Source organism: Phalacrocorax aristotelis, chromosome 2 (genome assembly GCF_949628215.1).
Source record: "Phalacrocorax aristotelis chromosome 2, bGulAri2.1, whole genome shotgun sequence".
In the NCBI taxonomy this organism is placed as follows: domain Eukaryota; kingdom Metazoa; phylum Chordata; class Aves; order Suliformes; family Phalacrocoracidae; genus Phalacrocorax; species Phalacrocorax aristotelis.
Window position 1 is genome coordinate 26,401,356 of NC_134277.1, and position 15,911 is coordinate 26,417,266.

The 15,911-nt window shown below is 39.0% G+C and overlaps 1 protein-coding gene across 3 annotated transcripts in view; it reads right to left on the minus strand.

Annotated features, from left to right (window-relative positions):
* Window positions 1-841: 841 nt before the first annotated feature.
* CDK6 (cyclin dependent kinase 6) overlaps window positions 842-15,911 on the minus strand; it is a 141,351-nt gene continuing 126,281 nt past the window's right edge. For 2 of the 3 annotated variants that reach the window (XM_075082827.1, XM_075082828.1), the window contains exons 7-8: window positions 13,706-13,841; window positions 10,761-11,856 (exon numbers count right to left, since the gene is read on the minus strand). In XM_075082827.1, coding sequence (XP_074938928.1) covers window positions 11,710-11,856; window positions 13,706-13,841 — 283 coding nt within the window. In that variant the 3' untranslated portion in view covers window positions 10,761-11,709. Of the gene's footprint in view, window positions 1,192-10,760; window positions 11,857-13,705; window positions 13,842-15,911 lie in introns of those variants that run through there. The other variant, XM_075082829.1, reaches the window with a different exon arrangement.

A 15,911-nucleotide genomic window follows, 5' to 3' on the forward strand; every position in this document is an offset into this window, starting at 1 on the left:
GCATCATGCTTTTCTCCACGTATCCCAACGCCACTAAGAAGTGCACTTCTGAACTTTTGTATAAAAAAGTAACGAATAGAAATTTTCAGAGAAATAATGTTACTAGAGTTAAGATTTTTATCACACATTACCACTTATATAATATTCTTGCTGATTTACTAAGCTTAAGTATCTTTATATAGACCTGAGCTGCCCGACACTGAAATTTGTAGACTTACGAGGTCAAATTCTTGGTTTAATTTAACTGTAGTCAGTGGAGTTACAACAAGAGTAAATGATGCTAAATGATTTAAAATACTTTGAAACCCCAATCCTATTTCATGCAATTGTCCATGCACAAAAAGTACCTACATTTGCCACCTTTATGCTTTTGTTTAGCCAACAATCTCACTTAAAGCCCAGATGGGCAACTTTATCACTGCAAAAAGCTTTCTTCAGTTACAAGATGCCACGCAAACTTGGCCCCTGGCTTAAGCATCTGGAATCAACAGATACCTGCTGGACCTGCTACAAACAAAACAAAGCCAAAGGCAGCCTATGTAATGTCTTCTAATTTTAATTTTTCAGACAACATTCCCCCCAGCCACTATGTGTAAAATTAGCTCTACAATAGCATTTCAAAGTAATCTCCTTATTCTTTTACATATTAAAACAAGGATACCCTAAAGCATAAAAAATACATCTGAACATACATACTACTCTAGTTGCAAAACTCAATGTACAGTATGAAGCTTATTTGTATTTTTTTTTGACTGATGTAGCTTTCTGCCTCTCTATGAAACTAGCTTCACTTCAACAACTGAAATGTATACTAAATGCAAATAAACAATAAAGCAGCAAGACTCGACACAAATTTCGCAACTACCCTTTCACAGGACTAGTGTGTTTTCATAAGAAATACTATACTGAATTATAATAGCAATAATTTAGGTTAATGTCAAATGACTTGCAGATAAATGTGCCCACATCTTCAATAAACACTGACCCCATTTACCGGTGTCTTGGTGCTGTTATTAACCATGTGTCCTCACAACTACAGTCAATTACCAAAGGAAAGCCTTTTTCTGCAAGTACTTTTTGTGAGCAACTGTACTCACAGGAGTAACCCCTCTCAGCTCTGTGGGACTGCTCAGGTGAGGTGCAGTACTCATGTGGTTGCATACTTGGGCCTTCAGACTGAAGCGTATCAAGCTAGTGAGGAAATACAAATACACACTGTTACACAGAAAGTAGAAGACAGACGTACAGATGAAAGCACGCTGTGATGCTTTCGGGAGTTATAACCATCATTTCCAAAGTATATAGTTCAACTTCTAAGACACCATTCTGAGGGTATAATTTTTCTTTAACTAGAGCATTCAAAGACATTATACATTTAAAGCTGTTCAAAGTAATGCAGCTAAATGTTACATTAAAAATAAAACCCCTATGAGATTCAGTGGCAGATATAGACCACTTAAATGAATGGGAATGAAAGGGACCATAAATACATTAATCTGAATGCATGAAAAGAATTTACAAAGAAATTAAAGACTGAAAGGAGAGGATAAACAGGTGCCTGTGGGCTTGGTTTCAGTGCCAAAATCATGCAGCTTTGTGTAGAAAACAGATTCTATCAGAAATGTAAATGGCATCTTTATATTTTAAATTATGTTTCTCGCTTTAACCGAAGTGACTGCCTTGCCTGTGAAAGCTGCCTAGCTAGCAGCCCTCCAGACTCTTTCAGGCCCTGTTTCAATTGGAACCAGCTCCCATTCCCTACCGAAAAGCACCGCCATAAAGTAAACTTCTTTTGCCCAGACTGCCATGACTCTAAGTGGGTTGTAGGGGGGGAGCTCAGTCTCCAGGCAAAGCTAGATTTTGAACACTGCAGAGAATGACAGGAGGTTATTTAACAGTGCTGAATGCAAGGAAGGTGTCACGGATATTGAATGCTCTTTGTTGGAATCTAAACAGAGACAAATGATTCACTTAATACTGACCACCAGAGAGTGATCAAAATTATTAGATGGTGCTGGCCTGCTCTGGTTTTAAGCTGGTAATCTAGAGTAATGCTTTTCTGTTTGACTTATTATGCACAATAGGAAGGAGAACGGTGGCGGTGTGGGTGAAATAAAACAAATCAAACCAAAAGAAAGCTGAAAAACCGCTGGGTTGCTACACATCTAGGGAGAAAAAGGAATGGATGAGTCAGTCTTTGCAGTCCCTTCAGCCTCTAATCTCATGACACTGCTGTCCTTCTATCATGTCATAATAGGTAACTTCAGTTCAAAATGTGCATGGCGTTCAACACTTTCAGACAAGCACATCCCCACTGAGCTTATATAAGCCATCTGGTGCAGCCTCACATTCACAAACTTCTTGCCAGCATCCAATTTCCAATGTATTTTTTGTTGTAGTTGCAACCCATGGTTACAGCTACCTTTGTTACAAGGGACTCCAAGAGAAAGTCAGGCAAGAAATTGTGATAGATTTTGGATCTTGCCGGAAAAAGACTGAGAAGCACTTCTTATTCAGCCAGCACTCTGCAGACCCAGGCTATATTTTGAATCCAGTTTGTTGTTGGTTTTTGTTTTTTTTTTCTATCACTGATGAAGGATAATTTTTTGAGATACATCATCATCCACCTGGAATAAAACACTTGGTCATTTCCCACAGCATGCCCAGAATTAAGTCATCTTTTTTGTGCATAAGGGAGGTTTCTTAGGGGAGTTCTTACAATGCTGCTGTTTAAAATGCAAAAAAGTCAACTGTCATAGAAACAGTAAGCATACTGTCCCCACTAGATCCTGGGAAGACTCAGGAGAATATATTGGGGGTTAAGGTCCATCTGTCCCTAGTACTCGTGGAGGGCTCTCTACTCAAAACTGCCATAGCAAAAAGCAAAGGAATGAGCTTGACTGCCTACATGCACCCAAGTCATCTTGAGAGTTGGGGACCTTCATATAAGGAAGAACTGTTTCATAGTTGCTCTCCTCACGCTGGAAAGAAACCTCTCCCTGGGAATAGTGATCTTGGGGAAGGGGAAGGGAAGCAGGCTAAGCAACAGGAGGCTGGCACTGCTGGTCTTGTTTGTGTCTGTTAAAAACTTCTGTAAAACAGAAGCATCATTGGCTGCTCTTGTAAACACGTACATCACAGACAGTTGTCCAGGGATCTTCTATACTTAGCTAATAATCTTCTGAATCAAAAATTCTTTTGGCTGATCAAACACATTATGTTCAATCTATTCTAGCTCATCTCTTTTCTTGAACCAAAGAGTGTAAAAGTAGCACACACTTTGCCATATTCCACTGTAGTATTTCCCAGTTCCTAATGAGAAGCAAGAAAAAACTATAATACAAATCATTGGCTGCCTGCAGACTGGGGGACTGCAGGATCACAAGGTAGTAATTTAGCTCGAAGCTTCTTAAGTGGCTGTGGAAGTATCAGCAGGGTTGGATACAAGTGATAGGTAATTAAGTGTCACTGCAGTGAGAGGAAGGAGGGTGTTGAAAGACTGTTGAGGAGTAGACTCCCCAGGGCTTCTTTCACAATGTCACAGTAGGATGATCTGGGATAAGGAAAGGATGGTGTGAGTGGCCGGGTGATCTATCACTGTATGTATTTAACAAATGCCAGAGAACTACTGTGTAGAATTAGAGGTTTCCCATCCCTGGAACTGTGAAATTGTCTTTGTGCCAAGCCTAGTTGCTCATGCTTAATGGAAGTACCAAAATTAGCCGCTCTGTGCCAACACTTACCCAGCCACCCACGCACATGGACAAAACACAACAAAATGCTACACAGGCCTTGTAGTCTCTATTTTTGGAGGTGGCATAATGATAATTAATGGTAGCTCTCAGGTTGGCACAGCAGCTCAGAAAGCTCCATTTCTGCCATACAACTATGGAAAGCCTTTTCCATGGCAAATGGTTCTGCAGTATTACACTGGGTGTCAGACAGACTTGCCAGGCCCTCAGACTTGCTCCTGTAAGACGGTGAACCACCTGGACTAATCCAGCAAAACCACATGCAGATAATCTTATCAAAGTCCAAGTGCTCAAAAGCATGCCATTTTGGATTGTCAAAGGATTTTCAATTTGTGGCAGGAGTCATCTTGCAATGCACAACTATATGGCACACTAATGGACACTGTTAGTGACCCTCCTGCATTACGGTTGTACATTCTCCATGTCTGCAGCTGAACTACAGGCAGTGTCTTGTGCAGCTTAACCCGCTCTCAAGCTGTTTCATAAGACTTTTTTTTAATATATCTATTTACACAGAAAACCCTCTGATTCTGCAAAATCTGATTTAAAAAGTAGAGCTGTTGCTATGCTGAAAAACTGCACTGGAACTCATGACTCGCGTTGGCATAATAAGTATCTGGAACTAAAATCCCATGCAAGAGTCTTGCTTTATCATCTTATGCTTATGAAAGTGAATGACAGGAGAAAAAACACGTGGAAAAAAATCTTCCCCCTACACTTACACATAACATTTCCACATATTCATATTCACTTGCCAGAATTGTCCAGAACTCTCCTATTCTCTGCCCATTTTCCTATCTTTGCAGCACTTCACAACTTTCCCCTCTCATCTAGCTACTCAAAATTGATCCTAACAGTCAAGAACTGTTCTTTTTTTTAAAGGCTGAGGATTTGCATAACATGACATACATATGAAACATGGAATAAGAGGAAAGGCTGTATATTGTTGAACATAAATTACAAACTCTTTAGGAGTAATTGCACGAAGGAAGCTGGCCGTCTGTGAAAATTTATTTCCCATTCAGTGGCAGAGACAGCACTCTTTGGCTGAGTTTAACATAAGCGTGTCAATGGGAGCACATATCCATGTAAACACTAGAAAGTAAGTTTTTTTTCTGGCATGTGGATTGGTTTAAGGTGCAGAAAACTAAATAGTGTGGATGTAAATTTAGCTCACTCAAAAATGGATGGCGAGCTTGAGAGATTTACAGCATAGCCATGTAGACGTCACCAAAGTAAATCACATTTTAAATGTTACTTGTTTTCCCTTCTCCTTTCAGTCAAATAGTATAGGTTGCTTTAGGGCAAGTGAATATTAAAGTGGTAGTTAGGATAAGGTCATAGTTGGATTCTTTTCTTCCATAAAACCCTATCAACTTCGCAAGGTCAGTGAAAAATTATCAGTTTCAATGCATATTTAATACACATTGTTTATATTTACATTTTCACATTATAAATATGCTCCTTTTCCCTTATCCCAGCAATATTTTCCCAATAGTTCCTTAAAAATCTCCTTTTTAATCTTTACTAAGTGTCAGTTTGGTTTTTTTTCAAAAAGAAGGCAATATCTTTTGTCTGATCTTTTTTGAAAACAAAAAGATCTACTCTACCACAATCATTCAGTATCAAAATATCCATAGCAGAATCTCTTCTTACTTTCTCTAGCCATGCAAAACTCTCACTGACATTGGGCTGGATGAAGCCCCCCAATATATTCTAACAGAGATAAAACATTTAATCTGAAGGAAATAATGCCATATTGTTAGGGAGTTTTGGGTTATCTTAGGTGTTTTGCACAGTCTTTCAAGGAAAGCTGGAAATTTGAATATTGCAGAAGCTCTCAAAGGGCTTTATTTAAGTCAAAGCAAGTTTTCCAGTAACTTCACTCACAGCAACCTTGGGCTTTTCTTCCCAGAAACAAAAGGCTCATCTAAGCATGGTGCTGGCTAATTGCAGCTTCTGCCGAATACATAAGGAACTGATGGTATCTACTTCGCCTTACAGAATCCTTTTTGAGAACAAGTTCCTATTTGATTCAGTTCTGTTTGGGTGCCTATCATTGTCTGAATTAAAAACATGCACATAATTTTCCAGAATATTTTTAATGGAAAAATATATCAGTTTCAAAATATTGAGTATTTCAGCTAAAAGAATGACTTTTAGCTGGTTTCTGCAAGAACCTGATGAGACATTTTTTATATTACCTGTTCACACTACTCCTAAGTGTTTTTTATGGTTATTATAGTGTGTATATATTGCATATCAGTATGTAATACTTGCTAAGCTTCAAACTAAAGGGATGAAATAACATTTGGCAAAAGTATATTTGTCAGTTCATATGTCCACATCTTTCTTCTTTTAATGGCCTAGTTCATTTAAATCAATGAGAAAGCTTCTTATTGTTTTACATAAATTACCGGGATTTGATGGTTACAGAGTCTGGTCCAGAAACTAGAATTATATTACAGCCATTATCTAACAATTTGCAAAACAGAGAGATATAATAAAATAAATAGCTCACAAATAGAACTCATATTTGAGTTGTCCAGCCTGTGAGACTGTTAAAAATGTTGTTGTGTTTTTGCACACCTGAACTGTACTTGCACAAAAAAATGGATATGAAAATGGAGATTGGAAGGTTAAACATATAAAGTCCCATTTACTTTTCTAGAGATTGTTTCTGAATTTTTCCTTAATGGAAAGTAATCTGTATACTCCAATACTTAGTAATCAAAAAGAAGTAAAAGTGATAGCTTATTAACAGTCAGTTGCTGAAGATTTCAGTATATAACATGTTATTATTCTCTGTGAAAGTAAAAATATCTTTCTTAAATTTTCCCACACAACTGCAGTTTGGAAAATATTTTTCTAATATACTAATTTCAGAAAATCATTTACACATTAAGAGAAGTGTGAAATCCTGTTAACAACAAAAAAGATCTTGATATTTAGAAGCAGTTTTGTAGCAATAAAATAAATATGTTAGGTTCCTAAGCTTGTGATCAGTTCAAGCTTCAAGCATAACAAAACAAAATCACTCTAATAGCCTAGTATCTTCTAATTCACATTGAATATAAAAATCAATCTATTCCTGAAACTACTGTATACAAAAAATACTAGCAAAGTGGTTCTATAAAACAGAGTTCTTAGAATAAACTTCCTCATTATTCAGCTGTGTCTTATACATGGAACATAATTAATTTACATGGCCTTTTAAACCAAACTGTGTGGTTTATGATTCATATACATATTTGACAACTGATGTGTTTTCAGTTGTGAGTCAGATAAGTGCTCCAAGTTTGTTGGCTGAAAGGCCAAAACAGCATGATTTCTCTTTATTTTCCATGTTAAACTTGACCTAATACCTAACAGTAGAGAGAATTATATATATAATAAAACATGCTTCCCAAAGACAGTGAGTGAGCGAACCTGTGAAAAGTAGCATGGCACAGTATTTTCTTCTTCTTCAACAAACAACCATCGAGTGTAAAAACCACATGAGAGTTATGATGCTGGACACCATTCCTCATGCCCAAGATACTCAAATGCTACAACTTACTGATTCCTTTCATGTGAAAGGGTCTGTACACATAGCACCATATTTCAGTATTTTGCAAACATGACGTCCTTGGGTTTTGGTGTCTTTTAGGACAGAAACAACATAGAAAGGTACTCTAACATTCACCATTGTGGACTAATAGGCTGAAAAAGAGCTGAAGTGTGTGCACAGCCTACAGAGAAATATGCACAAACCCTATTTCTAGAATTTTACTTGGCACACCGAAGGCAACACAGGTGTATGCAAAACTAAGGGTAAGCAAGGAGGTGCACAAAGGGATTCTTTCTTAGTCATCGGTTCTGGGCTACGGGACTAAAAGAAGCAACACTTGGTAATAAGGACGTAAGGGACATTGACACTGTGTACTTATTGAAAATTTGAAGAATCTTGTTGGAAATAGCACCTGTGAGCATCACTGAAGCCTGTTTCCTTAAGGAAGCTGAAGGAGAAGAATTGGAGGGCTAGAGTGAGTGTGGAGGCAGGGTGAAGAGAGAAAAGGGCTGTTCCAGAGGTCTTGCTACAGTTCATCAATTAGCACTTCACTAGCTGGCTTTGGTGATGTTTTCCTCCTTGGCTATCGGGTATGTTTTTCCTGCAGAATTATGTAGTAGTGATAAAAAAAAGGTTGGTGGGAGACAGAAATTGCTCCTTCCATTATTTAGAACACCCTGTTCTCTGCTGAGAAGAGCACAGTGCCTGGTTGTGGGTGCTCTATGAGCTAAATACCTATATTTATTTTTAATATATTTTTTCTTATTCAGTGGTTTTTAGCTGCTGTTGAACTGCTCCTGTAGAAATGCACAGGCATGGTTATTGCTAAGAAGAACTGCACACTGAAGTCTTCTTTAAAGGGTGTATGATGAGTTTTCATCAGTCTAGAACATGCGTGTCAAGGAGCACTTTCTTTTTCATGTACACAATTCCTACATCCTACATGTATGCCAGTAATGAGTAAAGGTACTTAAATACTAGAGCTATACCAGTAAAATCAAAAGAGCAAGGGCATGGGCTCAAGCACAGTCCCACAGTTGTCTGTACTGTCAAATTATAAGCATGATTCCTGGCATGATTTTAGCCAGTGCCAGCACTTTGCCCAGCCAGAGAATGGGCTTTCTCAGTTTACTCATGTAAGTGAAGCCCCGTGGTTTGGCAGAGAAGACTGGGATAAGACTAAGCCTGTGGTGTGTCAAATGGAATTTCTTCCTAGAGATTTTGAAAAGGAGGTAATTTGAAAAGTTTTTGGTCCTTTGAATCTAGGCCCTTACTACCATTAGCAGGTAGTACTAATCGGTAGTAGTAAGGACCCCATTAGATAAATCTTTTCTCTAACCCTGCCAAGACAGAACTTAGATTTCTTTCCTCGTTCCTGCCATTCCCATGGAAGGATGTTCCAGAACATGAGCACTAATGCAGCCCTTCTCAAGCAGTTCTCCTGAATACCCTTATTTATAACCTGATCCTGTATTAGACAACATAGAGCACCATGTTGCAGAAGCTCTGCTTTTGAGTCCGTAAGCCAGCCCCTGCTTTTCTCCACTGCTCTCTGAGCTCTTTTTCTGATACTACTGATAGGGAAATACTGCTTCAGTAATTAACTTCCTTGTGATTTCCATATTCTCATTAGTTTTTGGGCCAACACTAACCTTTGGCTTAAAGTGTTCTCTTCCCTCCTTAATGTTTTACCCTAATAACGCACCTACATTCAGCAATCATATTCTCTTCTAGCCTTTGCTTCACTAAGCTTAATACAACAAGCTCTTCTAACACAGAACAGATGCACATCCCTATCTGAGAGTTTTGAACCTAATTTGAAAACAACCTCTCCTCCCCTACATTTTCACTCTGTATTAGTTGTCGGTGAGCTCTGGGAGAGTTCCCTGACAGCTGCTGGAAAGCCACACCAGCAGAATGCCTGATAACGTATGTATGATAACTTGGCGCCAGGTAAAATACGGAATGTTTGTAAAAGTGCTAAACTGTGTACAAAACTTTTCTATTTTTCACTGTCACAAGATTCTCTTGAATTATGCCTCCTGTTTGTTCTGATTAGTGTTTAAAAATGGTTAGCAAAAATGTCATTCTGGCGCATCCTTTTCTATGAATGTTAAAACCTATTCACACTCAGGTCCATTGATCGTGGAGGAATAGGGCTGAGATAACACCAGTGCAGTGGGTTCGCAGTTCCCCTTGGATGTAGGAACAGAGAGAATGACAGAGGCAAGGCCAAGATTAGAGGGTTAGCTGCTGTGACCGCTCCTTGGTCTTCAGCTTGCTGCTCATAGAGCTTCCAAAATCCTTGTGTTATGCATTGGTAGTATCTCTGTGTGCAGATGCCTCGTGCATGCTCTTGCCAGGCCTAATTTGCAACTTGCCTGTTCATGCTGGTAGGTTTTGCACAGGCATCATTCTGGGCATGAAGAAAAGCACAGGCCACTGCATGCATGCATGCAAGTGGTCCTTTTAAAAATTGTGTTATTTAAAACAGACCATACACCGCATACTTATGTGTCCAACAGTAACAAAAAGCTTTATCCAAGAGACAGATAAGATCCACTCGCTACCTTAGCAATGGGCCGTGTCCCAGACAGTGCAGATACCTGAAAGGGAGTTAACAGTGAAGTTTGCCACAACAGCCAGTCGGTCACAGGCCTGAGAAACCTGCCAGGGAGACGGCTACAAGTTCCCATGCCAGAGCTGGAAAAATTATGTTGCTCAACTCACTGCTAAGGACCTGCTTCTGCCAAGCATGCTGTGAATGAGGATATAATGCTGGCTCACTAGCTAGACAAGACGAAATAGAGATGAGGAAGAGAGAAGCCTAAGGGACTATCACAGGAGTAAGCAAAGCTAGCTGCCTCACTTATCATCAGTTATACTGCAATAGTGTATATTTATGGTTTTATGATACGGGCTAACTCGTTGGATCAATATTTTCCCCCAAGTCATATCCATGAAATGCACTAAAGTCGTGCTAGGGAACAGCTCTTATGGATTTAAAATATTTCTTTTTTCCCAGTACAGTATTAAAAAAATAAAAGTTTCTTTTTAAAATACTGAAAATATATTTTAGTTAAGGTAAAAATACTAAATATAAAAATTTAATGTAATATTTAAAATAACTGTGCTGTAAAGGCATGTGAATTGCTTAGTTATTTTGACATTCAATAATGGCACATTAACCCTACTGGAAAAGCATGTGCCAGTATACCCACATGGTGGTTTAGGAGAGAAGCTCATGCATTTCTGCATAGAAAACAAGTCTGCTTAATAAATGACATCTGAGGGACTCTGAGACAGTAATGTTCATGCACTTGTGATGCATGGGGGTGTGTTGCAGGTAAGGCAGCGCGGTATACAGCATACAATTCAGCACAAATACATATCTGTGCTTATTACAGGTATAGGATTCTCTGCTTCTGAACTGGAAATATTTCTTCTAGTTTCCTTTTGGATGATATTCATAACAGGTTGAAGGTGAAAATCTGTATTGTTTTTCATTGGCTCTGCTCATGTCTTTGAGCTGCATATCAGAAAATTTGGAATGAGAGAAAGAAAATGTGCTTGCAGCTGTTTTCAGGGGGGAATGATGGGTTAGATGATGGGCTAGAACATGCCTGGATTTCAACACAAACTAACCATTTGGAAAAAAGAGTCTTTAACAGCAGGACTCTAGAAGATTTTTAAAACACTTGTTTTTTGCAACATGCACACAAACGTAGCTAGATAATAACTTGTTTGTGTATGAAAAAAACTAAAAGTTGAGGCATTTATTCTGATGACCATCATCACAGTTATTTCGATAGAGCAATTAAATGATAAAGTAATCCATCCAAGTTTTCAGGTGGGGAAGCACCTGCATATATGCTATGAATTAACAGCAGCTGGATGTATTAATGCGTGTATCAGTTAACTGCAGGTTGCAGAGAGCTGATGTTTCAATGCCATTCTTTAAATATCACTGTAAGAGATCACATAATAATAATAAAAAAGTACCAAATCATGCTTCAGCAGCTAGAGAGAGAGATTGCATCATGTTTTGGCAATGACTTGATCATCCTACTTCACACTGGCAGCATTCAATATTAAAAGGATAAAATGGCAGCAAAACCAGTCAGCAGCTTCTCTTCCTCTGGAATTTTCCCAGGTAGATAAACAAAACAAAAACAAAACAAACATAAAGCTGCAATGGGAGCAGGTCAAAGCCCTGGCCTTTTTGTTGCTCTTATGAAAGTAAACTAGATTGATTTCCTGGATAAGCACATCACAATCCCAAAAGAAAAGATAAGTGCATAGAACCTCCAAATAATGCTCTTTGCTAGAACAGCTATGTGGTTGGTATGGGACAGTGGCCTTGTCAGCTACATGTCTTGTTCATTTGTGGTTCATCTTCAGTCAGCATTATGATGCATTCACCTCACTGGAGTTTTGGCTGGATGACATGTGAGAGTCCAGATTCTCCTTGCATTTCTCCAGATCATGGAAATACGGGTGAGAGAGGGCAACATAGGCAGATATTCTCTTGGCTGGATTGAAGGCTAGGCATTTCTGTAAATATGAAAAGAAGTTGGTTTTAACCAAATTGTACAGTTAACAGTGCTAACATTGCATATATACATTAATGCATGACACCTTCAGTTTATGGTCGGTATGAGACACAACAGAATCTTAGTAGGTGCTGCATGATAAGATGGCCATCCATATTAAAATAAGCAGTGGGGTCATAGTGTATGAATATGGCCTCCCCAAAGCTAATAGAAAATAACAAGTTGGAAAATTCAAGTATTCATAGTTTAGGAAATCCCAGAATGCAGGTTTTCTTGAATTCACATGCTCAGGACATCTGTCTCACAGACTGCAGGGAGCAACCATTCATGAACAACCTTTGAATCCCCTCGGTGTTCAATGCGCTGTTCTTTTGTGGTAATACGAACATGGACGGCATCATAAGATTCATTCCTAGGCTCAGCATTTCTATAGGTGTTTGGTCTTTGACTTCATAGCCTTTGTAAGCTAATGTTTTGTGTTCAGTTTCTCCCTCTTCTTCCTAGTTGTACTTTGCTTGCTTTCTTTCCAGATCTTTATCCCAGCCTTTGTCCAGCCAGCACTGAAAACTCTCCCATAGCCCTGTGTTTTATACCTTGTTCTTCTCTTCCTTCATTCATCTCCAAATAGTATTCTTCCTACTACCCTTATCTAACGACTTCCTACTCCTACTTTCTTTTCTTGTGTCAAAATGTCTATCACTTAACTTCTGAAATTTAATTCAGTTACTTCCAGTCCTACTCTCCCCTTTCACCTATGGCTCCCAGTTCTCATCTCTTTGCCTCACAGGAACAGCTTCCCTTCCCACCTCACCTTCTAGGCATACATATTTGTCTTCTTCCTCCCCCCATCATGCCTCACACTCACTGAGATCTCTGCCATATTTTATTCCTTGTTGTTCCAGGAATCTAATTCTTGTCCCATGTCTAGCTTCCATTTCTAGGCTGCCTGCAAGCACAACAGATGCTTTTCTCCCCTGTCATTTCAAGAGTCCAGATGTAGTCCAGCTTATCGCAGCTGGGAGCTGCAGTCATAAGGACAATGGAGGACATTCTGCTGTTCTGTACAGATAATGTTGGCCAGATATAGCAGTTCAGGGAGTCCCTGAAGGGATACAGCAAGTCTTTCAAGAGTTGCACTGAGCCCACTCTACTGAGCCCATGTCAACCAAGGTCTTTTAAAGGCTTCCAGAGGAAAAATTTCGCTAGATTTCAACAAGCACAGCATAAGGCAAACCAAGGCAAGGCCATTCCCTATATTCCATTCCAAGACTGAACTTCAGGGCTGGGGTTTATAACATAACCACAAAAATGATGGAAATAATTTAATTGAATTCAGTGTTACCAGTTGTACCAGCACAATTTGTTTCCATTTAATCCTGCCACTTGTAAGAGGCAACAATTGGTGAATTCCAGATCTCAATTTTTCAGCATTCAGTAGAAGGCATGCAGATGTAATCTGCCCCTACGGCCAATTTTCTGCTTTGTACTGGGTCCACTATACCATGAAAAATGGTAGATCAATTTTTGTTCTCACATCAGGCTTATACTGTAAGAATGGCTGAATCAGGGGCACAACAGTGGTCAGTAATGATCTAAGCACAAGGTCTAAAGACAGATCGAACAGGTACTTGCCTGACCAGTTTCCTATTCTCTAACTCTTCTTAGCTCTGACACCTCTTGAGCCAAAGTGGTATCTTTGTGCTGGTTTCACAGATTCACATGACTTTACCTACTTTTGATCTTTTCTTTAATAACCCCATTAAATGGAAACATAAATGTTTCTTTGCGTGTTGCATGCACACTGGGAACTATCAGTCACATGGCTTGGAGAACAACAAATAGAAACTCACAAGAAGCAAGTCTTTGCCCAGTTCATCAATATCTGGTACAAATTTTTCAATAGGTTGTGCGGGTCTGGAAGCGAAAGCATTTCTTGGAAGGGCAACGTCATTAGGCCAGTCCTCTTCTTCTGGGAGCCCAATTACACTGTGAAATTAAAAACATAACATTATGTCTGAACATTTATGTAGTCTCCCCTTTATATTGATTATACTGAGTGGCAGTTTACTTTGTAAGTCTTTCTGTTTAAATGAGATTAATCGTAGAGTAGTGCATTGATCTCTGTGAATAGAGGCTGATGAGTGTAGGTCCTCAGTGTGCTTGGTAGAAATCATTCTGTGGCCGGTGCAATCTTCTGGCCTAGGTCTCAGTTTTCTTAGCCTTTTTGTTGAAAAAGGGCTGAGTGCTTTGAAGAAAGTTGCTCAGCTCTTGACTGGATGGTGCAAGATATGTCACTCCAGAATGATTAAAAGCAGTAAGTTTCAAAGGGGAATTGCATGCAAGGATCTTTATTCACAAGAATAGGGACTAAGAGAAAAGTGTGGGTCAAGATGAGGGTAAGGCAATAAAAGGGATGTTTCATAATGCTTCAAAGCTATGTGCAGTAATTGTTGCCCAAATTTAAACAATTAATTTGCTTTACAATACAGGTTTTAAAGTCTCAGTTCAGAAGTGGCATAGGCCTTGAGTGTCTTTATGGTTTTACTTTCAACTGTATTTTAGTTTTTCTTTACCCTTTAATAGAATATTTTAATTTATTTCTTTAATTTATTTTTTTATTCTTTAAATCCTAGAAGATATTTATACGTATTAAATAATCATGCTAAGGTTTAAAACCCAAATAAATGGTAGGTAAACCTGCAACGATGGATCATATCTCATACATTTTTAGTCTGATGCTAATATTTGTGGGGTTGAAATGCCAGTTTCTGATGGAAATTCTGGAAAAGACCATACATTACTTGTCAGGATTAAGGGAAAATAATTTTTTACAGCTTGTAAAATCGAGATTTTTAATGGAAATGCTGACAGGGTAAGGCAAGAAGGAACATGAAAAAGCGTCACTAGGGAGCAGCATTGACCTTCCTTCTTACTGAGGTTGGTAATAAGACCGGGTGAGGCCATGGGCCAAACACTTTGATGTAAATCATACGTTACCTCGTGAATTTAGTGGAATTACTCCACATCTACCTACATGGATTTTAGATTGTAATTTTTCTTACCTAAAATACTTCTGAAAATTAATGTGTCCTCAAAGCAACAGCATGGCAGAAGGGCAAAGCGATTAAAATCTCAGGACAATTTAATTTTACTATGTCTGGAGATATCACAGCTCTTGGGAAATGATAAGTTAAATTTGCACGAAAAATTGAATTTTACTTTTATCGTCACTAGTACAGTGGGGGTATGGGGTGGTTAAAGCCATGCGATTAGCTGTTAGAGGATCTGAACCCGTATTAGCTATAATACAAATAGCACCGTAGGAAGATGGGGGAGTTAAATATTTTAAATAACAATGGAGTTTAACCTGCCATTCAAATGTGTTTGGCTAGTCCCAGGTTTTTTTAACGTTTGCATGAGAGAGCATGAACAGGGCAGAATAAGCACAAGCACAGGCAAAGCTAACAAAAAGAAAAAAGGAGACGGCCTGTCAGACAGGTAGGGTGGACAAGACTGAGAGTGGAAAGGAGAGACATTTTTAGTTACACACTTATGAAGGACTCAACTCTTGATAATGAGCGCCTCAGTAGATGCCCTCTCTCTGGTCTGGTAGCACTACCATTTCAGTGACTAAGTTTGGGAGTATCTTGGATGAGTTTCACCTCCTGCCAAAGGTTCAGACCTGGTCTTGAGAAATGCTGAGTACTTTCCACTCCCATTGATCACAATGGGAGACAAGTCTGCTCAAACCATTGCAGCATTGAGCCTGAAATCTATGAGGATATCCCACACGCTGATGGTGTCCTGGGAAAGTTGGAAATTGTTTTGGGCCACCTCCGAGGCATTTACCCTCAAACACGGTGGAATTTTGCATGAAGCAAATCAGAATGCACAGGTAACGCAAAGGAAGACCACAGCCCAATTATCTGAAGGAATGCATCAGTCCAGATTGCACAAAAATCCTGAAACTACTTTCTGTCCAAATTAGTCTGCAGAATGAGTCACTAATGTAGAAAGAAACAATCCTCCTACAAGAAGAGCTATGCCTAACTGTAG